Source organism: Dromiciops gliroides, chromosome 5 (genome assembly GCF_019393635.1).
Source record: "Dromiciops gliroides isolate mDroGli1 chromosome 5, mDroGli1.pri, whole genome shotgun sequence".
Classification (NCBI taxonomy): domain Eukaryota; kingdom Metazoa; phylum Chordata; class Mammalia; order Microbiotheria; family Microbiotheriidae; genus Dromiciops; species Dromiciops gliroides.
In genome coordinates, this window is record NC_057865.1 from 187,714,814 (window position 1) to 187,738,290 (window position 23,477).

Sequence of the window (23,477 nt, forward strand, 5' to 3'; positions counted from 1 at the left end):
CCACCCCTATCCCAAACCCCCCTACCCAATTTTCCCCACATCAATCTTTAAGGCAGGGTTTGTAAATTTGGAGAGTTTACATCTATCTCTAGTTGCTGAATGTCCAAGAAACTGTTTTCTTCCTCACCCCTGGGATAATAAGGGTTGCCTCTCATTAAGATTGATGATGGACATCACAACGGATCCACATCTGTTGGCTCTACTCCAATCACTGTCCCTTCTGAAACAAAAAGGGGAGAAGCAGGACTCTTCCTGGTCATTCCCTGGAGCTGAGTCCACTTCCCAAGGGACACCCAATGCATACATGAGATGCTATGAAAACAGCAGACAGGATTGCTTGGGAAGAGTGGGGAGTAGGAATGTTCCCAAGGGTATCAGCACAGCTGTTACTATGGTTGCCCAAGTCATGTTTAGGGTATAAATTCCCAGAGGGACTGATACTGGTTCAGAAGGGGGAAGGTTGGGAGTTTGCATGGCAGTGGAAGGGAGCAGAATGATGAGTGTCAGAGCAGGAGGTGGAGAGAATGGGGTGAAGGGTAGGTATGGTTGTGCTGGTGTTAGGCACAGGCTAAGCTGATTGTCACATTTTCAGTGTGAGCTTTTATAACTCAGAAGTCAGCAAACACTACAAAACAAAGCTTGATTTATTGTTTTGTTCATTGTCTAGAACTAAGAAAGTGATGGAGGGGCAGCTAGGTGGCACAGTGGATAAAGCACCGGCCCTGGATTCAAGAGTACCTGAGTTCAAATCCGGCCTCAGACACTTAACACTTACTAGCTGTGTGACCCTGGGCAAGTCACTTAACCCCAATTGCCTCACTTAAAAAAAAAAAGTGATGGAGTAAATGTTAGTGATACTGATTAAACTTAAAAGCATGCTGTGTATACATTTGTGGTTGTTCTCACCCTCTAATTAGCTCATCACACCCCCTTCAGGTCATACCCCTGATCTAGAGAAGCTATGTTTACATTAGAACCAGAAAGAAGAAAAAAGTAGGTGAAGAGAGATAGGATGAAATAGAGTTTGTTAATAGATCAAGGAGTGTGAGAGAGCACAAAGGAATAGGAAGACAAACTAAGATATAGACATCATATATGAATTGTCCTCTGGGACAATTAGAGCAGGAGCAGAGCTAGAAGCTTATTTATGAGACTGTCATGGGACTGGCAGAAGAACTTGTTGATTGAAGTCCCCCAAGCCTACCAACTCCAGGGATGACAAAGTAAGGGGATTAGTGTCAGTTTCCAGGGCTGAGCTAATGGTACTGGGGGTGGGGGTGGAGAGATAGGCCAACAGGAAGGAGACAAGCTAATAGGTCTATCCAGGCCTATATCCCTAGAAGGGTCCCACACCATTCTGCTCACCTGCCCCATAGTTCTGTTGCTTTTCCTGCTGGCAAGGGCACATCTCTAGCACAATGTGTGCCCCACCATGGTCTACTCCACTGATTTCTACTGCAGGCATCAGTACAGGGACACCATGAGGTGAGAGAAAATGGAGAATATCCTATACCTGTCTTCACCAGTAGAATTCTCCCAACCACCATTATTCTACCTGGAATAGTTAACGACCTCTTACCCTCTCTTAACTTTCTCCATCTTTTTGATACAGAATTCTAGTCTACTGAAAATAACCCACCCCCATATCCCTGTTGCCTCTTCATTTATCCCCAATGACTTCAATACCAGCCCCATGATGTCCCACACTATAACTTCCTGACTTCAATATTTTTTATCCTTTTTAAATTTATATTTTGAAAAAACAAACAAAAACAAGTCAAGCACAGAAGAAGCAGCTTCCCAAGTGATCTGCTTGACCCAGATCAGCAAAAGATGAGATTCTGCTAACAACTTGTCTAACAGTTATGCTATTATGATGTGACTCTAGAAACTGCTCTAAGTTTGAACCTCTTCAAACCTATACTTGAACCAGAAACAGAGACAGTATAGGAGAAAGCATGCCCTAGGTGTATGGGGGGGAGGAGGGGAAGGGGTGGAGAAGGGAGGGGAGTTTGTACTTCTGTTCTCACTACCAATAATCCGCAGACAAATGAGATAAAGAAAATTGGTTCAGGATAGAGCACCTGACCTAGAGTCAGGAGTACCTGAGTTCAAAAAGAAAAAAAAAAATTTGGTTCAATAAAACAAAGCTTCCAAAGGCATTTGTCATCTGTCTGGTAGAAGTCTCACGCTTTCAGCTATGGGTTGTGCTAGTAAATCTTTAATAACTAGTCTCTGGGGGAAAAAATGTATGCATGACATATATTTAAGTGTAGCCTGCATTATTAACACTTTCTCCATCACCTTCTTAAGTTCTGATAACCAACAGAAGAACAAATCAAATCCTGATTTATAGTGTTTGCAGATTTCCAAGGTGTAAATGCTCACAGTGAAAATTTAACAATCAGTTCAAGTTGGTAGGACTTGGCTCAAGGATACCCCTGCATCTCATCCTCCGTAAGATAGCCAATACTGGTGAAACAGACACAGAGACAGAGACAGAAGGAGACACAGAGAGAGAGGGAAGTAGAGATAGACAGTAAGAGACAGAGGGAAGGAGGAAGAAGGGTCAAAGGTTGTGAACAATTTGGTAGATTGTCTTGAATAATTTCAAATCCTAGTCCTTTTTTAGAGGCTTCTGAGTCTCAAGGTAATTTGTGTGACCCCACTCACCCAGGAGGAGGATGAGAAACGGAAAGAGGGGTTGGTGCTTTTCCCCATCCCAAAATGACTGCGGCAGGGGAGAGATAAGGGAGGAAAGCTACCCAGGTAGAAAACATTCTGACTTGGCACAAGGAAAGGAAGAGGTGCATGCAACCAGGTTGCCTTAATTCACCATGAGTGAGAATGGAGAACCTCTGGTTGAAAATGTATAAGAGGGGAGGTGGGGGCAGCTAGGTGGCACAGTGGATAGAGCACCAGCCATGAATTCAGGAGGACCTGATTTCAAATCCGGCCTCAGACACTTGACACTTACTAGCTGTGTGACCCTGAGCAAGTCATTTAACCCCCATTGCCCCGCAAAAAAAAAAAAAAAAAATGTATAACAGGCTTGAGGAAAAGGAACAGAAATAGTTAAATGTCTCAGAGGTACCCCAACCCTGAACTTTCCTGACAGTTCCCTTAGGAAGAGAATAGATCACCAAAGGAGATGAGAGGACCACAGTGTGCTAAACCTTATTAGAAGCAAAGGCTCTCCACCAAATCAAGTGGTCAACTTTCTAAATCATTGCAGATGCTTATAGCCCCCTCTAGTGGTCTTGTGCCAATCTGCAGTCAGATTTACTCTAATACAGCAAACTGAGTCACTAACCGTTTATTAAGCACCTACTATGTGTCAGGCACTTTGCTAAGAACTATCTATACAAAGAAAAGCAATAAACATACATAGTTCCTGTCCTCAAGAAGCCTACAACCTAATAGACCCTTTGATGTGACAGGATTGAGATAAAGCAAAGAAATTAAAAGAAAGATCTGAAAATTTACAATTTGAATGTTGAGAAAAGATGCACTGAAGGAAGAATATCTGTTGAAATACCTATAAACTCTTAAGATGAAAAAGAATCTAAGAAAAGAGCCAGTAGTAAAACTCCATGGCTTCAAACGTATCTACACAAATGCACAGTGTAGGCAATAAGCAAGAGGAACAAGAGAGCATAATGCAAAGAAGCAAATTTGACCTCATGGCTATCACCAAGACTTGGTAGTATGAGACCTATGTCTGAAATTCGGGTCTGCAGGTATATGCCTTTTGCAAAAGCAATAAGATCAGTACATTCATGTGAATCATCAGGAACAGAGGACTCACAAGAGCTTTTGGGTAAAGATCAATGGAGTCCGAAACAGAAGTAATTTTGACACCAGAATATACTTCCAACCACTTGGACAGAGAGAGGTAATCTATGAGAAATCTAAAAGAAATCACGGTAAAATGGTGGGACATATCAATTATCCAGACTGCAAGATACACTCTCTTGTCAGAGTAGCTAAAAATGTCTTGATATGCCTGAATGATTATTTCTTCCTTCAAAAGGTAGAGGAAACCAACAAGGAGAAATTTCTACTCTGGATCTGATTCCCATTGACAGGAAGTGCTTGTTGTAGTATGTCAATACATATTCAAGCTTTGGGAAATACCAAAAGCCAGTACAAGGAAACCGGAGGCTCACAACAAGACAGTAAATCTAGCCAGCTTAATTGAGGAATCATGTTCACAAAATGAAGAGCAGTCAGAAAAAATGGTGGAGGGGGGCAGCTAGGTGGTGCAGTAGATAAAGCACCAGCCCTGGATTCAGGAGGACCTGAGTTCAAATCCAGCCTCGGATACTTGACACTTACTAGCTGCATGACCCTGGTCAAGTCACTTAACCCTCATTGCCCTGCACCCCCCCAAAAAAGAGGTGGAAATAAATCCTTTAGGTCCCAAGGTAGAATTGGGTACCCACTGGGGACCCAAAAGAATTGGGGTATCCCCTCCTCAGCTTCCCTATCAGGTGTTTTTGAGCTTCTGTTAGACTTTTTTAAGTGAACAGAAAGGATAATGTATTCCTTATATGGTAAAAATGATGAAAATGTTGAAAGAAAGTCTTTTCCTCCTAGATTTTGTGACAGAAATGCCAAGTACACATTCTAGAATTTAAAAGAACAGAGGGTTTTTTTTTCCTTTTTCTTCTTTGCATTTTTAACTTTATATTTAAAAACTTAATAAGAGTACATTTCAAAGGGAGGATAGACAGGAAGATCAAAAATCTCAAGAATTAAATTCTGAAAAGACAGAAAAAAATCCTAATGAGGAAAAATTGAAATCATTAACAAGCATTTATTTTCTCTCCCTTCTACCTCCTCCCTCCCAATTAAGGAAAAAAAAGTCTTGTAACAAATAGATATAGTCAAGCAAAACAAATTCCCACAATGATCATATCCAAAAACGTATGTCTCATTCTGCATCTTGAGTCTTCTTAAGCATCATTTTTCATCATTTGTCCTCTGGAATCATGGTTATTCATGGTATTGATCAGAGATCTTAAGTCTTTCAAAGTTGTTAAAATGGAAGTCATTTAAAGAATACAATGTGGGGGGCAGCTAGATGGTGCAGTAGATTAAGCACCAACCCTGGATTCAGGAGGACCTGAGTTCAAATACAACCTCAGACACCTGACACTTACTAGCTGTATGACCCTGAGCTAGTCACTTAACCCTCATTGCCCCAGAAGAAGAAGAAGAAGAAGACGACAACGACAATGTGGATGCACAGAGAACTCACCAACCAATCTAGATTTGTTAAAAGACAAGAGTGGGGGGGCAGCTAGGTGGCCCAATGGGTAAAGCACTGGCTCTGGATTCAGGAGGACCTGAGTTCAAATCCAGATTCAGACACTTGACACTTACTAGCTGCATGACCCTGGGCAAGTCACTTAACCCTCATTGCCCTGCAAAAAAAAAAAAAAAAAAGACAAGGGTGGAAGCACAAGCAATTAACAAAAGATAAATACAAAGGCGTAATAGAGTTCTGTAAGAATAGTGTCAGGAGGGGACAGCTAGATGGCGCAGTGGTTAAAGCACTGGCCCTGGATTCAGGAGTACCTGAGTTCAAATCCGGCCTCAGACACTTGATATTTACTAGCTGTGTGACCTAACCCCCATTGCCTGCAAAAAAAAAAAAAGAACTAAATAAGAATAGTGTCAGGAAAAAAAACAAACAAAACAGCGGGCAGCTAGGTGGTGGATAGAGCACCGGCCCTGGAGTCAGGAGTACCTGAGTTCAAATCCGGCCTCAGACACTTAATACTTACTAGCTGTGTGACCCTGGGCAAGTCACTTAACCCCAATACACACACACACACAGAATAATGTCAGGAATGCTAAAGCTCTAAATAATCTGGGGCCATCAAGGAAAGCAAAGGAAAGCATAAAGGGTTCTAAGAGGTGGAAGTGAAAAGGAAGGGGAAAGGAAAGAATGGCAAGCAGACCAGTTTATAGCTAGAATATGCATGGTATGTGAAGGGCAGTAATATGTAACCAATAAGTCCCATTAGAATGTGAGCTCCTTGAAGGAGAAGGAAAGAGCCTAGAAGACAGACTTAGGCTACAGCACACATGGATGAGGATCTGAAGGTGAGAAAGACTGTCCGACAGGTAAGAAATCCAAGAGAGAGCAGTTTCACAAAAATCTAGAGAACAATAATCCAGAAAGAGGAGGTGGTCAAGGGTCAAATGCCTATGATACTAACAGCTAGTATTTAAATAGCCTCCTTAATTTTGCAAATCACTTTACAAATATCTCACAACCACCCTGGGAGTAAAGAAATTATCTCTATTTTGCAGATAAGGAAACTGAGGCAGAGGTTAAATGACTTCCTCAGTCAAACAGATAGAGTAAGGTTGATTTGAACTTGGGTCTTCTGGACTCCAGAAGCACTGAAATGCTCAGGATACAAAGGCTAAAGTGAAATAGTCCCCGACCTCGAGTTTACCTTCTAATAGACATGAGAACATATGCACATATTAGTATAATCCTGTAATCAGCAGAGGAGCTGATGGATAGTGTTATTTTTCCCCAGCTGGAAGGATGGACAGACGAAAGAATTATGAGAGGCAGGAACTTTTGAGCTTATCCAGCCCATGTGACAAGGCAGTGGTGAGAGATCACAAGTGAAGGGTTCTACTATCCCAGAGTGAATGTAATCCTGACAGTTGGAACCTTCTCTGGCTCAATGATCTGCTTAAGAGTGATCACCCTGGGGGGCAGCTAGGTGGCACAGTGGATAGAGCACTGGCCCTGGAGTCAGGAGTACCTGAGTTCAAATCTGGCCTCAGACACTTAACACTTACTAGCTGTGTGACCCTGGGCAAGTCACTTAACCCCAATTGCCTCACTAAAAAAAAAAAAAACAAAGAAATACCTGGCATCTGGTTCTCTAAGTTTTATTACTGGCTCAGGTAAAATCTTTTTTTTTCTTCCTTTCCCCATCTTCAATAGAGAATTTGGTTTTGCCCAAACCTGTGATTTCATCATAACAGCTAACACTCTCTTCCAATGCAGATCAATAACTGTTCTGAATTTGATCCTATAGAATTGCCAGGAGCACTGACAGCATTGACAGGTTAAGTGACTTGCCCTAGATCACAAAATCGGTATGTATCAGAAAACCAAGGATACCCTGACTCCAAGGCTAATTCTCAATCCACTATGCCATGCTGCCTCTCAAATAGGGAGACTGATACTAAGGAAATAACAGCAGTATTAATTAATTATAAGTGAATTAGAATGGGGAAAAAATTTTAAAGCCACCTTTAAAGGATGAAGAATGATTCTGGCTATCATTAAGACTACTCAGGGGCAGCTAGGTGGCATAGTTGCTAGAGCACCAGCCCAGGAGTCAGGAGGACCTGAGTTCAAATTTGATCTGACACTTACTAGCTGTGTGACCCTGAGCAAGTGACTTAACCCTGATTGCTTCCTCCCCCCATCCCCCTAAAAAGACAAATCAGGTACCTCAGTTTCTAAAGACAACTCCAAGAATTAAAAAAAAAAATGTTTTAAGTACTAGTTGTAGCCTCTTTTTTTTTTTGAAGAGGAAACACTTACTTGAGTTTTTATTGTATTTGTTAATATATATATGGGCAGCTAGGTGGTGCAGAACACCGGCCCTGGATTCAGGAGGACCTGAGTTCAAATCTGGCCTCAGACACTTAACACTTACTAGCTGTGTGACCCTGAGCAAGTCACTTAACCCCAATTGCCTCACTAAAAAAAAAAATACACACACACACACACACACACACACACACATATATAACTGATGTGGTAGTACATTAAAAGAAGAATTAGATGTCAGGAAATCTGGATTTTACTCCTAGAACAAATCATAATTTATCTAGGCCTCAAATTCCTCATCTATAACGTGAAGGGGGTTATAACAGGAGAACTCTACGAATCTTATAGCTCTAAAATCTATGCCTTTCAGGTTTAAATTGATATGTCATCCCAAGCATGAAATACTTCAGATTAAATATCATTTCATTACTCACTTGAAGAAGTTTTTTAAAAAAAGGAAAAAGTAAAAGCCATCCATAATTATGCTGTGATAAATTGACTGCAGCTTATAGGTATGAAGTCCTTTCCTATTTTCAAAAAAAATATTTTCATTTAAAAATATAAAATAAAATAAAATCTATGCTTAAGTTTATAGTTACATCTTGCACTGTTTTGGGAGTACAAAGAACAGTAGCTGAGATATAGTAAGGAATATCCCAGATTGTACTAAGAGAAACAAAGAATTGTTCACAGCTGATAAAATCAAATATGGGGGGCTTCAGAGACCAAGGCAAAGCATTATTGCTTTAAATAAACCTAGCCTAATATCTGAAAAGTCCAATGAGTTTCTTGAGAAATAAACACAATTCTGAAGTGTTCCTACATTGTCAGTCAGAGGGCTCAGAAAAACATAATCAATAAACCAATAGGGTAATCAACAAGGCAAATCAAGCTGAAACAGACACCACCCTTTTCTATATTTTAATTACCATTATTGCACCAATACACCTTATGTTTTATATACATATATATCTTTTTTTTCAGTTTTGCAGCAGTTCATATACATAATATATTATCATCTTGGGGAATGCAAAGTAAGAACAGGTGAAGGAAGATGAGAAAAGAGGCTCCCAATGGTTAACCACTAGTGATTCTCCATATTTTCTTTTAGTGTTTTCCATCTGAAATTAAAAAGGACCTTCTAGAGCTCAGCAAGTGCAGAACTGCTTGATACACAGCATAGGAATAAATAAGACAAAAATAAACCTGGACCCACAAGTCCATGGAAAGGACAAGAAAAGACTTCAGGGATAGGGAAGATCATATGTGTTTCCAGGTTGGACTCAAAGGCTCTTCATCCAGAATTAAAGAACAGCAAAAGGAATGATACTGATTTATCACAATAAATCCTCCCCTCATCATAATTAGCTCATTAACAGCAACAAATGAGAATGTCCTTTCCTATTGGAAAGGAAACTCTCTTCACAGCATTGAGGAGGGAAAGGGAAGTGTTGTTTAAAAAAAAGCAAACAAAAACCCCTCCAGCTTGACTCTGCTATTCCTCTGGGTCACGGCTGTCAGAGCCGCCTTCCATTGGCAAAGCTTGTCAGACCAATGTAGCTATGGTTCTCCTGGGCTTTCTTTACTAATGGCAGGGACCAGCAGAGCAGCAGTCCTTCCTTGAAGAGCTGAGTCAGGGGGATTTCTCTGGTTACAAGGGCCAGGCTTTATGGGAAATGGGCAGAGAAGACAGACATGGTCCCACAAAACTACCCAGGTCAGACGCCAGGTGCCAAGAAAAGAAGGAAGGGAGGGCACATTACACCATCACTTGCAAGAGGACTAAGCACTCTGTGCTTCTCCAGTACAGACCCTCACTCCCTCAACTCTAGGTCACACAAAAGGCAAAAGAAGGGAAGGTCTTGCTTCCAATGAAGCGACTAGATGGGGCTGCAGGAACCTAACGCCTACCTGGGGCAACTTGGGAGAACAGCCAAAATCTTACCCTGGTCAGAGACATTGCCCTGGTGAAGAAACACAAGGTGATAGAGCAAATGGCACCAACACAACCCTCTTCTCAAAGGGAGAGACGTGTAAACATAGAAGAGGGCAATGGAGTTGCTCCCAGCACTGTCACTTCCCCAAATGAGATTAGCAAGAAGAGAATATGGCAGAAAGTGGGGAGCAAGAGCTTCACAAATCTATCTCCATACCCTTATGCTCACCTGTCACCACTCATTTTGTAAACACACAGGCCTGAAATTAATCTCAGACAACTCTATCCCAACTAGCTCCGGATAAAGAAGACAGTGATGGGGTCAGTGTCTCCTTAGCTCCTAACATCTATTCCCAAAGGATTAAGTCCCTTCAGCTGCAGAAACCAAATGGAGCTGCAAAAAGGTTTGCACCTACCTACTGTGTTACTTGAAAGGCCATTCAAACCCTCCCTGCCACAATGCCACCCAAAAAAGGCAATGGGCCACCAGATGGCCTTGGAGAAGGGTAAAGAATGAAAAAGGGGGAGCTGAACAACTGTGAGAATAGGTAAATTCCCCTTGAAATAGAGACCCTGGCCTTGCAAGCACTGCATGCTCAGGTACAAGTGGGCTCACAACCCTCCTCTCAGCCTCATTAGGCAACAGCTGCTCCCTGGGCTGTCCAGCGTGTAATCAACAGTAGGGAGGTGCATAAACCAGCTCTTGATTGCAAGAGGAAAGCTTTTTAAAAGACTGTCCAGGAATTTCAGTTCTGGAGAAGGTGGAGTGTCCCAATTCCCCCCCTCAAATTGGTGCCCTTGGATTCTCTTGGTCTTCAAGTTTATCCCTGCTGCTCAGAACTGGACCCAGTTGGACGGCTGTGGTGTCTGGTTTGGAACAGAGCTGCATTCCAGGAGACAAGAGAAAGAAAGCCAAGAAAGTAACATTAAGAAAAAAGCTACCCAATTTTTTACTCACAGCAATTCCCAAAAAATCTCAACTTAGTGTTCTATAGTCTAATGAATCAAAACAATGATCCCTTCTCTAAAAATACTCTAAAAAATATACTCACACCTTACACCCAGATCCCTTGATCCACTATGCATAATATCCTCATCAAGAGCATCTAACCTCAGGGCAGGCAGGCTAATCCTATTTCCCAGATTAGGACTTTCATATGACTACATATATTCCACTCCAAAATTTCTACCCCATCCTCAACCCCTGCTTATGAGTAAGCTTCTTCTTCCTGACCATTACCTGGATGCAGTACTGAAGTCTCCCCATAGATCAGTCACCGCAGAAGCAGGAGCAGGAGCAGGGGCAGGTGCTGGTGTCTTTGAGACAGGAACAGGAGAATCAAAGTCTAACAGGATATCTGAGCACAGAGCAGATTGCAGAGGAAAATGCAAAAGAAAGAGTTATTAAATTTGAAAAGAAATGGGAGAAATTATCTGGTGCGTTTCAATGTCCTTGAAAAGTCCAAAAACCCAAACCATCCTTTTTGCCCCCTGGCCTACTACAGGAAAAAAAAGGAATCATCCTAAGTAATCCAATAATAACAAAAACTTGATCTTATTTGGTACACTAACAATTTTTTAAAGCACATACATCACAACAGCCCTGGGAGATAAGCAGGATAAGTATCATTATCCCATCTATCAGTTGAGAAAACTAAAGCTCAGAGAGGACCCAGAGATAAGGAAGTGGCAGAGGTGGGAGGAGAACATGAATCTCTGGACAATACCCTTACCACGCAGGCATACTAAGGAAAAGCATGGCTTAGGAAACTGTTAGGGTTCTTGGCTGGTTAACTCCTAGTACAAAGATTTTAAGGAAAGTTTCATTTCTTATTTCAGCATCCTCATTCAGAAAAAGGAAGCAGGGAGGAACAGAAAGGCAAGTTCCCTTGTCCCTACCCACTTTCCAAAAGGGCCATGAGAAAGAATGAGAATATCAACAAAGCAAAAGGTTTATTCCAATCCCCCAATCATGAGATAAAATGATAATGGAACCAACCCTAAAGCCTCCTGGAATATAACTGGGATCTGTCCTTTTACCATCAAGGTGGAACTAACCTGGAAGCCTAGAGCTGATAAGTTCCACTTCACAACGTCCATGTATCTTTCGGTCAGGACAGAAAAGTCCACAACCACCTAACTCCCAAGGCACACTACTATGACTCAGATAAAACAGAAGAGGCTAGTTTTCAATGTGAAAAGTAAAGAAGGGGGCAGCTAGGAGCAGTGGATAGAGCATGGGCCCTGGATTCAGGAGGACCTGAGTTCAGGTCCAGCCTCAGACACTTGAAACCTCCTAGCTGTGTGACCCTGGGCAAGTCACTTAACCCTCACTGCCCTGCCCCAAAAAAAGTAAAGCAGGATTTACCTGCATCATTATTGCCACTTTGGCTGGATTTCTGGATGGGAGGTGGGGTGACATGATTAGCAATGGGTACTGAAGTTGAAGGTGGGGGAATAGTCACTTTGCCCCCAGGTGGAGGTGGCAGTAGGCTCAGGCCCCCAGTTCCTGCAGGTCGAGGCTTAGAGGTTCCTGCTTTCTTTGTTGTAATATTCTAAAAGAGACAGAGTTGCACAAACAGATGAAGGCATAAGAAATAAAAACAAGGGTATTGGTGGAGTTGGGTCAAAAGAATATATACAAACTTACCCCAATACTCAATTTGATAGTTTGTCCTTCCTTAAAGCCTAGATCCAACTTGGGGCGAGTGTCCATTTCCTGAGATTCTTTGGTGATCTCAGATTCCTGCTTTACCCATCTTCAAGGAAAGGAAAAGGTGGCTAGGGGTACAACAATAGATAACTCCCCACCCACAGTTCACAAACAACCCTGATGGAGTTTTCTCTTTCTTATGAAAATTACAGGTGAAATCCTATAAGAATAAGAACACAAACCCCAAACTTCAAAGAAGCATTCCAAACCCAGATTTACAGAAATAGGGGATGGAAATGTAAAATGGATGTAAAACCATGGGTGGTAAGGGGAAAGGGAAGGGAGGACTCTGGATCACAAGAGATGGGGTAATTCATGTAGGCAGTAGGAGAAAACAACAGAAGACTATTCTCCCTGATTTAAGAGACAGGTCACACTCACTTGAAGTGATCTTGCAGAGAAACGTTGAAGTCAAACGCATCACCCCGATCTGTGAAGCCGATACCAATGAAAGCGCTACGTCCTGTAGGAAGGAGGGCAATGCTCAGGACAGAATGTGTCTTCTAGGAGAGACCCTGCTACATGGAAGTCAGTTAGCCAACTGCTAGATCCTTCGCTACCAATGCAATGACCAAGTCCCTGGTCCAGATCTCTAACATGCACTTGAAGCTACTCCACTAAAATTCTACTCCAATGCCTCATCATAACATGGAGATGGCCTGACTAAAAAAGCTTTCAGTACCAGCTTGCTAAGCGACTGCATATATATTGTCCAATGACCAACTACTTAAGATCCAAAGAGACTCATTATCAGGTTTGCAGCATGCTGATCAATTATTCAGTCATAGTAGCTCTCGAAGAATATCCCTAAGGCACAGCAAGGTTGTAATTAGCACCAATGGAAGGAGTACCCACAACAATTAAATTATTGATTATTGATCTAGTGAAGGCAGTCTTGTACTACAAAAGTAAACTACAAAAGGAATTCCTGTAGGATAAGGTCACACCAAACCTCTGAACTCTCTGAATAAGCATTAGATCCCCTCACTTGAACTGAGAAACTAGACTAAGTCTCCATCTTATCTACACACAGTCCTGAGCATAGGATGAGAATTCCCTCATATATGGATAAAAAACCCCAGAAAGATAACAAGATAAACATACCATCCATCCTCTAAAAACTGTATATAAGCCTAACTCACATTTACTACTATTACTTCTCCTGTCTTCTCGCCATATGTACCTTCAATCTAATAATCCCTCTAACTCTACTAAACATGTGTTACAGGAAATATATACAGAGATTCCCACAAACACCAAACACACAGAGAAAAGGAGCTATAAGAGTTATTCATTTTGGAGGCAGCTAGGTGGCGAAGTGGATAGAGCACCGGCCCCGGAGTCAGGAGGACCTGAGTTCAAATCCAGCCTCAGACACTAAACACTTACTAGCTGTGTGACCCTGGGCAAGTCACTTAACCCCAACTGCCTCACAAAAAAAAAAAAAGTTATTCATTTTTGTTAGACGTTCTGATTGGCTGGCTCAAGTCTACTTATGAAGCTTGTCTTGGTTACTGTGCTCATCTCTATGACTTATCAAAATTCCCCTACCGACCAACAGAAGAAACAATGAAACAAGGGATAATCTCCCTTTCAGTATCTCTAATGAGTTAGTAGGGAGCCAAGAGAGTTTGGGTGAGACAGACACAAACGTACCTGAGCCAATACTGAAATGAATAACTGGTCCTCCCTTAACCCCTACCAAACTCCAACGTTGGTTCCCTTACCAGTGCCATCTTGAATCCGGATCACAAAATATCGGCTAGAATCTGTTACTGTCTCCACAGCAATGCCAGGATATTGGTCCACTGGTGCCTGAGCAAATAGCTCCCCTAAAGGATTAAAGGGGAGGAAGAAGGGAAAGGTATCTTTTGAGCTAGCATTCTTACTTAAGATATCTCACAATGCCTACCTGAGCCTAAAACCTAAAGATGCAACTCTGTTAAAGGACCCATTGACTACATTACCTGATACTTTGTCTTCAAGTTTGATGTAGGCAATCTTCCCTTTGGAAGTGATTCGGAGACGACCAGTCCAATCAGGCTGATCCAGTTTCCAGTCAGATGCCCTGGGACAGGAAAATGAGGAGCTTCAGGTTCATAGTAATGTTCTTTTTTATTTTTTTTTTGTAATGTTCTTTTACATCTAACATTTCATCTCCACTCCTTGGTACTAGATTCCAAACAGCTGTATCCCTCTCTATTCTGTCTACTTCATTATTTAGTCAATAGCAATTACTTTACAGAGGGAAGTGACATGGAATAGTGTTGAACTTGGAGTAAGAAAGGCTTGGATTCTATTACATTCTGAAATACTTATTAGCTATGTGACCCTGAGCTCTCCGTGAAATAGGGATAATATTATCACTTGCCTTGTGAGAATCACTAGGTAATGTGTATAAAGTCCTTCAAAAACCCAAAAGAACTACTGAAATGTTAGCGGTTAGTGTTGTTATTATTATTATTACTCTAAAGTGAAACTCCTTCCTAGATACTATAATTACTAAGTATCTGAGTAAGTGTAGAAGGCACAGAATCATCAACTAAGATATGAAAAAGCCCTTAGGATCACCTAGTCCAACCCCCTCATTATACAGATCAGAAAATTGAAGAAAAGTCCGAAGAATGAAGTCACGCAGCTAGTAGAGGCAGCATTTGAACCCAGGTCCTTAGACCTCTAAATCCATTAGTATTTCTACTGCATTACACTTACTCCCCAAAATAATTTCATTAGCTTAAAAACCTTCTCAAATGCCTTGACAGTTAACAATTCACATAAAGTGCTTTATGTATTACAAAGACCTTTTCCCACAACAATCCTGCAAATCAAGAAGTGCATTAATTGTTATTCCCATTGATATATAAGGAAATGGAAGATTGGTTTGCCCAAGATCACATAGCTAGTAGGACTCAGAAGCAAAATTTGAACATCGGTCTCCTGACTCCAGTTCTATCATTATTTCCATTATATCATGCTGCCCCTCTCATTACAATATTCTATTAAATAAAAATACTCTATAATAAGCCTTCACAAGTTCCTACCCACTTAAGAGTTACTCTCTATATAATAAAGACATTGTTGTAAGGGATTTATGATTCATGGTACAACTCTATACAAAATGTAAGCTATTCTTAATATCTGATACAATTTTTTTCCTTTTTTTTTAAACTGTTTGCCTTTTTAGGTATTGTTTTGTTTTTTAGAGAGAGTGGAAGAAAGGACAAGAAGTTGTTAGGAATTTAAACACTCAACAATTGGAGAATGGAAAGGTGATAGCAGAGTCAGGATGTATAAACAGTAGCAAGGTAAAGAAAAGGCTGATTAGAAAAGCTAGAGGGAAAACCAAATAAAACAAAAAATTACCAAATACTAGAACCCATAAACAATATCACTCTGTCCATCTAAGTAAAATTGAAATATTTAATAAAACAATTTATTGTACCAAATTCTTTAAAACATGGGTTTAACCTCTAAGTGCTATATAATCTTAGCTATTTGTACCAGCTAACAATTATTCATTCAACAAGTCAACAAATATTATTTCCTATGTTCAAGGCACTGTGCTGACATTGGGGAGACAAAGATCTTATGTCCCTCCCCTGGGAACTTAAATTTTAGAAATACACAGATACAAAATAGTGTATAAATGAGTTAAATAAAAACTCAAAATGTTCTAGGAATACCTAAGGAAAGCGTGAGGAAGAAAATACTAATAGTTCTGAAAAGTAGGACGCTAAGGACAAAGCAGCACCAAGCAAGGTGCCCTGAACCTAGTAGGCACTTCATAAATGTTTACTGAAATTAAAACCAAAATTCTAAAAGATGGAAGATAGAGAGTGGGGAGGGAGGGAATTCCAGGCATTCCAGTTTGCACAATTGGGAAACAGTTAGCAGTCCAGTTAAGCTGGAATAAAGGGTGCATAAAGAGAAGTTATTGTTCAGTCTTGTCCAACTCTTCTTTACCCCACTAGGGGTTTTCTAAATATTGGAGGAGTTTGCTATTTCCCTTTCCAACTTATTTAATAGATGAGGAAACTGAGGCAAAAAGGGTTAAGTGACTTGCCCAAAGTCACAGCTAAATATCTGAGGCTGGATTTAAACTCAGATCCTCCTGACTTCACAGGTGGCACTCTACCTATTGAACATCTAACTGCCTCATATACATGCATACATACATACATAGACACAAAGATATATACATGTAAATGTATTCACATGTTTATATGCACATGTGTGTAAATGTGTGTGCATTTATGTGAGAAAGGTCCGTGTGTGTGTGTGTGTGAACATACACATATATGAGTTTATGTGCACCTATACATTTATACATATTTGGGATTCATCTACCTAGAGTTGACTGATGATTCTTCAATCTATGGAAGATAATGAGTGTAGATATAAAAAGGGCCCAGGACACAGCCCTCAGGGACACTCGTGCTAATGGCCCAAGAGAAACAGATGATATAGCAAATGGGAGTGAGAAGGAGCAGTTAGCACTGTTGCCCTGACTGGACACAGCCCTGATCCTACATATAGCATGGTGTAGTACCTTTTGCTGAAACTAGGTTATCATGGGTCCCTGTGCTGCCCAGAAGCACTGCAGTGACTACTTTGGGAGGTGCTAAAGCTGGTATATCAGTTTAATATGGGATGGGTGGAGACTGCTACTTCTGGCAAGTAAGATAAAGCACCTAGTTCTTTCCCACCCTAAGAGGAGATCTGGAAACTGCCTCTAGCTTTCTCCCCCAGTGCTTGTAATTAGGCCTCTACTCTATCCTTTTGACTAACAGCTGCTTCAATGACTTGTCTCATTCTAAACTTCTCCACTGATCTCCCTCAAAAGAAAAAAGAAGGATGAGGAGAAAAGGACATCTTGAAAACTGTGTAGGAAGACAGGATGGTCAGTAATGTCAACAACTGCAGAGAAATCATGGAGGGTGAGGGCTGAGGAAAGGTCATGAAATTTAGCAGTTAATAGGTCATTGGTAATCTCGGAGAGAACATTTTCAGTTCGTTTCAGAACATTCACTTGGGTCAAAAGCCAAATTGCTGGTGGTAAGCAATCTGGCAAAGCGAACATAGATAATCAATGAAAGGAAGGAGACATATATAGAAAGGTAGCTTAAGGGATGACAAAAGTTAAGGTTTCTTTAAAACAGGTTAGAGCTGAGCAGGTTTGTAGGCAGCAGGAAGGGTACTAGTTGATAGAGAAACTAAAGACAAGAGAAAGTGAAGTAATGATTCCTGGGAAAATCACTTAGAGGGGATAGGATACAGTAAATAAGTAAAGGGGTTAACCTTAGCAAAAAGAAAGGCTATCACATCCTCTGACACTGGACAAAAGGAGAGGATGGATAATGAGGTTTGGAATAAGAGAAACAGAAACTTACAAGGTCTGGTCTCCCATTTTCTTTTCGTTAAGGAGACAAGGTCAATCTCCTGAGAAAGAGGGGGCAGAGTACCATTGGTGTTTTGAAGAGAAAGAAAAAAGTCTAGGACAGCCAATGTGGGAACTCTAATACTAATGTTGCTACGTAACAGAGAGAGACCAATTCAGTTTAGATAACATTTATTCATTGTGGACCCATCTGACATAGTTGCCTAACTTCCTACAGCAGTGAATGTCAGCAGGAAAACAGAGATGGACAGATGGTGGGATTACGGAGATTTGGAGACTTGGCATTTGGTGGAAAAACAAGGAAACACAAGAGTCAATGCTGGAATCTACTGTAGGATTCAATGCTATGAACAGAAAAAAGGCTAGAACAAGGAAAACTGACTGAGAGAACAAAGAGGAACAGAGATCAGGAAGAAAACAAAGAATGAGTTTAAGAAGAATGAGGTAGAGATGTGGAAGGAGATTGTCATCAGAAAATTAATTTCAGAGCTTTAGATGATAGAGGTAACATTACAAAATAGTCTTGGATGATGGTGAGGCATAGTATATGACTGACAGCGCCTGTGAAGAGCTAAGATAAAGTGGATGTTTTGGTCATGAGAGTTCAAAAGGTTGATGAGGGGCAGCTAGGTGGCTCAGTGGATAAAGCACCGGCCCTGGATTCAGGAGGACCTAAGTTCAAATCCAGCCTCAGACACTTAACACTTACTAGCTGTGTGACCCTGGGCAAGTCATTTAACCCCAATTGCCTCTGTAATGATTAGAATGATGCCACCTACTGGAGACTTGCTGTGGGAAAGCTCCACCATGAGGAAAATGCCTCAGAGGCATTGTGGCTTTTCCTTGGCGTCAGGAAATGACGTTTGCTTATGGGTGCTGTCTATCAAGGCTACCAGCCAATCAACTTGAGGAGCCTCCTATTTTCTGGGAGGAGACAGGAAGGAGGAAAGGGAGCCTGCGCAGAGAGCTCTTGCGCTTTTTGGGTTCCTGACTTGGTGGTGGTGGCAGCAGAGGACTTCACAGGAAATTTGAGGAAAGATAGGAATGCCAGGCTGTTGGAATTCTGTTCTCAATCTTTTTCTTTCTATTTTCCAATAAACCCTTAAAAACCTAAACTCGTTTTATCAGTGATTTTAGTCAGTTTCCCCAAAAAACTGGGGGAACAGATTAGAATCCACATTTAGAATCTTAAATTACACACCTCATACACACACAAAAAAGTAAAATGGGTTCAAGGAAATAGTTTCGCCTGTAATAGGGAAAAGCTAAGCTTGGGAAAAGATTAAAGGAAAGGTAAAATGCAGAAAAGTTAAATAAAGAGTGACTAATGACAAAATCCCTCCTGGATAATGAAGTGATGATTCTACTAAGCCGAAAGCTGGGAGAACACAGAGGAACAATATGACAACAGCACAATGAGAGTTAATGATGAGAGGAGAGACAGTATTAAAGTGGTGTAGGGAAAAGCAATGTGATTAGCATAGGGAAATAAAGCAAAGAATCCAGCTAGGCAAAGATGACTGTCAAGTCTTCAGGCAGAAGAAATAGCACTTCATCTACTCTAGAAAGTCCTAAACTATGCAAAGGTGGCCAATCTACCCTCATGAATATTGATTGTTTACATTTTTCTGTCAGCAAAAACTACTTCCCACATTCATGTTTGGTGCTTATAGCTACAAACAATTTAAGGAGGGCAAAGTCACTTTTTGCCTACAGTTTATGAATCTCCTAGATCTCACCCAGGATTTGTAGGTGCTAAGGTATTACTAATTAAGAGAGGTAGGGGGACATCTAGGTGGCACAGTGGACAAAGCACTGGCCCTGGATTCAGGATGACCTGAGTTCAAATTCGGCCTCAAGCACTTAGTAGTTGTGTGACCCTAGGCAAGTCAATTAACCCTCATTGCCCCACAAGAAAGAGAAAGAGAGAGAGAGAGGGAGAGAGAGTTAGTTGTAACATGGTACAGTGAAAATGGAATGAGAAAACCTGGGTTTGAATCAAGCCTATGAATCCTACTTAGCTGTGTGACCTGAGCACACTGTTCTGTTCTGGCCCTCAGTTTTCTCATGTGTAAAATGTGGATAATAATACTTGTACAACCTACTTCACAGGCTAGTTGTGGGGGGGAAAGGCTTGTAAACCTTCAAGTACTATATAAAAGTGAGTCAGAATAGTGATGATTATGATAATGATAGGGAGGGAAAGAGGAGAGAGAAGACAGACTGATAATAGTGAACAGAAAAGGTTGAACTGGGAAATGTCATGGGATAAAGACCCAATGGTGATTTTGGTCAGAAAATACAGCCAGGTGATTGCCTCATACAAAGAGAAAACTGATAGTGAAGGAAGAAGAAATCAGGGTTGGCAGAAAAGGAAAATAATACTTTTTTATGACAAATGGAACAAGAATAATAATTTCTGATTACTAGAAAACAGGAAGGGGGAGGTACGGCCTAGTGACTGCTGGCTTCAGAAGACAAATGGCAAAATATGAGGGCTAGATAAGGATAACTAGGAAATGGGAAGAAAACAGGAAAAGGAGGAATGGGGGGAAAGTAACCTGAAGGAAGCAGGGAAGACTATGGGGATAATATGGAAGAGGATTAGGGAGTGTAGTATATGGGGCTCACTGTGAGTAGATTTCATTTTTATACTTGAAACCCCAGAGTCTAGGGCAGAGTGGGGCACATAGTAGGTGCTGAACAAATATTTAATGATTTATTGAAAGCACTGGAGTTAATTGGGGGGGGGGGGGGTGAGGGAGGGAGTTAAGGGTGAAGAACAGATTGAATGAATAAAAAGATACAGAAGAATTAAAAAAAAACTCAGATGGGCTGGGATTAGTAGTATTTCAGGGGTGGGGGCTATTTTAATGTGGGAGCCTGGCACTTAGTGCTTACGGAACAAGCCAGAAAGGGGGTTAAGAAAGGTATGAGGTGGGAGATGACAGGGATTCTGAGGGAGAATCCAGAGGCAGGATGGATAATGATCATAAGGGGGAATAAAGAAATAGGATGGGAAAGTGATGTTCCTTCTGGGAGTGAGGGGGACAAAGGAGGAAGGGAAGATGGCAATGACTGTGAAGAGATGATCCAAAGATGGGATGGGAGATGGGGGGAGTTTCTAATAGCAATCCTCCTGGGGGTGGAAGGGTGAATCCAAAAATGGGACGAGGGTCCCAGGGGTGAGATGTAGGGGTCCAGAGGTAGGTTGGGAAATGGCAACGGGTGGGAAGAGGAAAGTGGTTCCCTACAAGAACTGTCTGAGCTGATGGAACGACTGGAAGTACCTTGGTTGCTATTAGCTAATAAGAGCATTTATATAGCGGTTTTTCAGTTTGCAAAGTGCTATCTCATTTGAGATAACGCAGGCACAGGGTATGAATAGGGACCAGCTGACAGGTGTCCCTTCCACTGGGTCAAAATTCCCGGCCTTGTTCTTCCCGGGTCTGACTAGCCGTAGGATGAGGATGGTCTCAAGGTGGAAGGGAGATGCTCATCCTACCGGGGCGAGGGGTCCGGAGGTGGGACGGCAAGTGGCAAAGGGGGTGGGGGGTGGCAGGGGTCCCGAGGTGGGATGGGGTCTAACACCTGAGGAGGGAGGTGACAGGCAGGGATGGGGGGAGGCGACCAAAGGTGAGACGGGCTATGACAATGCAGGTTGAATCTGGAGGTGGGTTGGGGACGCGGCATCCCAAGGTGGGGCGAGGGACGGCAACGTCCTGCGGCGGAGGGGTCCGGAGGAGGGCAGAGGGATGGATGACCACGAGCGCCGCGGGGGTCGGGAGGAGGCAGAGGGGAAGGGGGCAGTCCTCAGGGGTAGCGGGGGGGGGGGGGCGCGGAAGGGGACAGAGGGATGACAACTCGGGGAAGCGGCTGCCGAGGTGCGGGACGATGGGCGTGGGCGAAGGCGGCACTACCTGTAGCCACGGTTGGAGGTACGCGGCGGGATGCGGTAGACGCTGATCTCGGGCTTCACGCACAGGATGGACTCGTATTCCGCTTCAGCCGCCATCTTGGATCCGCTCTCCGAGTCTCTGGGAGAAGCGAGTGCAGAGACCTCACCGGGGGCGGGGGCAGGGGCGGGGGAGAGAGGGCTAGAGGGTGACGTCACCGAACGCTGTACGGCTGCGCCACTTCCGTGCCGTACCGGCCGGGGCTCCTGAGAGCCCCCAACAGAGGGTTGGCGTCGCAAAGCAGGGCCGCCAAGTTGAAACCTGCACGGGGTGAAGCCGCCCGTAACTCGGCGGCCATCTTGGACACTGGCAGATCCGCCTCTTCGATTCGCCGCGGACAGCCGTGGAAACGGCGCTTACCTTGGGAGAGCCATATTGCTTTCTGGCAAAGGGCCTGCGCTTCTCTGCCTAAATAGCCATCTTTGAAACTGGCAACGCTTCGTGCCCGACCGATGGACCCTACTTTGATCGCTGAACTTTGGTCTGTGTGGTGGCCACACCGTCTCCCGCCGCAGGGCACGGAGGCCAGAACTATCTGAGCTGGAGCAATGGCTGAGCCAATCAGAGCGTGTATAGAGCGCTCTCGCGGTCTCAAAGCGCTTTTCATAAAGATGATAATCGCGGGAACACTGGAATTATGGACAAGCTGACAGGTGTCATGGATACTTTCAAAATTCTCGGCCTCAGCTCTCTCCCCTTGGCTTCTAACTACCTTTTCTCTCTTGCGATAAAGAAAGTAAGAGGGAAATAAACATTTAGTAGCGGCACACCATGTGCCAGGAAGCGCTTTAGAAATATTCTCTCATTTAATCCTCACTGCAACACTGGGAAGTAGGTGCTATTTTTTACATTTAAGGAAACGGAGGCAAACAGAGGTTAAGTGACCTGCCCAAGGTCACACAACTAGCCGGGGTCTTCCAGCTTCCCTATCCTCTCCATCACCTTAGCTGCTGTGAGGGAAAAATTCATCCTCTTTTCAATAATTCTCAGGAACATAGCAGCGAGGTGACAAAGGCTTTATTTTCTTCTCATGAGAAGGAGGCACCCTAGTGTGCAGCTAGTGGGTGTCCCTAAACGGGCTCGCAGGCCCTGTTTTATACCCTAGTCCCTAACGGGAATGGACCTTCCCCTTTTTCATCACTGGTCCCATTACTCAGGGGTTACAATCTACGCACAAAAACTAGCTAATCAGAACGCAGTATTCCCACCCCTCTTCCTTGTATGGGCATAACTCAGGAGTGGACCTTATACTTCCTTATATGGACAGAACTCTGGAGAGGACCTAATTGAGACCAGGGCTCCTTGAACCATGTGACCTTGCTAACCTGAGGGGGAGGAGGGGATCTGAGACCTTTGTCCTACAAACAGGTCAGGGTAGTATGACTTAATGTTATATCCACATTGAGAGGAGACAACTACCCATTTCTCACAGCTGCCCACAGTGAAATTCCGTCTTCTCTCCGGAAAACAAGTCATTTCTGCTCCGAGGGGCACAGTTTCCCAATCTTTCAAAAGGCCAGGGTTCTACTAGATTATCTCTAAACTTCCCTCCAGTTCTGCCATAATTCTTCCCCCACCCCACCCCCACCCCTGGGGCAATGAGGGTTAAGTGACTTGTCACACAGTTAGTAAGTGTCAAGTGTATGAGGCCACATTTGAACCCAGGTCCTCTTGAATCCAGGGCGGGTGCACCACCTACCTGCCCCCCATGCTATAATTCTTTAAGGACAATTTAGGGGACAGCTAGGTGGCACAGTGGATAAAGCACTGGCCCTGGATTCAGGAGGACCTGAGTTCAAATCCAGCCTCAGACACTTGACACTTACTAGCTGTGTGACTCTGGGCAAGTCACTTAACCCTCATTGCCCCACCAAAAA

General features: G+C 42.8%; 1 protein-coding gene across 1 annotated transcript; it reads right to left on the bottom strand.

Annotated features, from left to right (window-relative positions):
- Positions 1–8,503: 8,503 nt before the first annotated feature.
- On the bottom strand, positions 8,504–21,785 carry NECAP1 (NECAP endocytosis associated 1). Its single transcript, XM_043967901.1, has 8 exons — positions 21,565–21,785; positions 14,214–14,314; positions 13,974–14,078; positions 12,628–12,709; positions 12,184–12,292; positions 11,902–12,088; positions 10,774–10,891; positions 8,504–10,416 (listed from the first exon to the last, which is right to left on the bottom strand). Exons 1-8 carry the CDS (start codon positions 21,657–21,659, stop codon positions 10,368–10,370), a joined length of 846 nt encoding a protein of 281 aa, XP_043823836.1. The 5' UTR covers positions 21,660–21,785; the 3' UTR covers positions 8,504–10,367.
- Positions 21,786–23,477: the final 1,692 nt, after the last annotated feature.

What these genes read in the sequence shown, in the direction of transcription:
- NECAP1 (XM_043967901.1), bottom strand. Translation starts at nt 21,659, where the DNA reads ATGGCGGCTGAAGCGGAATACGAGTCCATCCTGTGCGTGAAGCCCGAG. An exon ending in ACTTGAAGACAAAGTATCAG is followed by an intron (nt 14,079 to 14,213) that starts GTAATGTAGTCA and finishes TTAATCCTTTAG; the next exon opens with GGGAGCTATTTGCTCAGGCA. An exon ending in TCTCTGCAAGATCACTTCAA is followed by an intron (nt 12,293 to 12,627) that starts GTGAGTGTGACC and finishes CTTTCCTTGAAG; the next exon opens with ATGGGTAAAGCAGGAATCTG.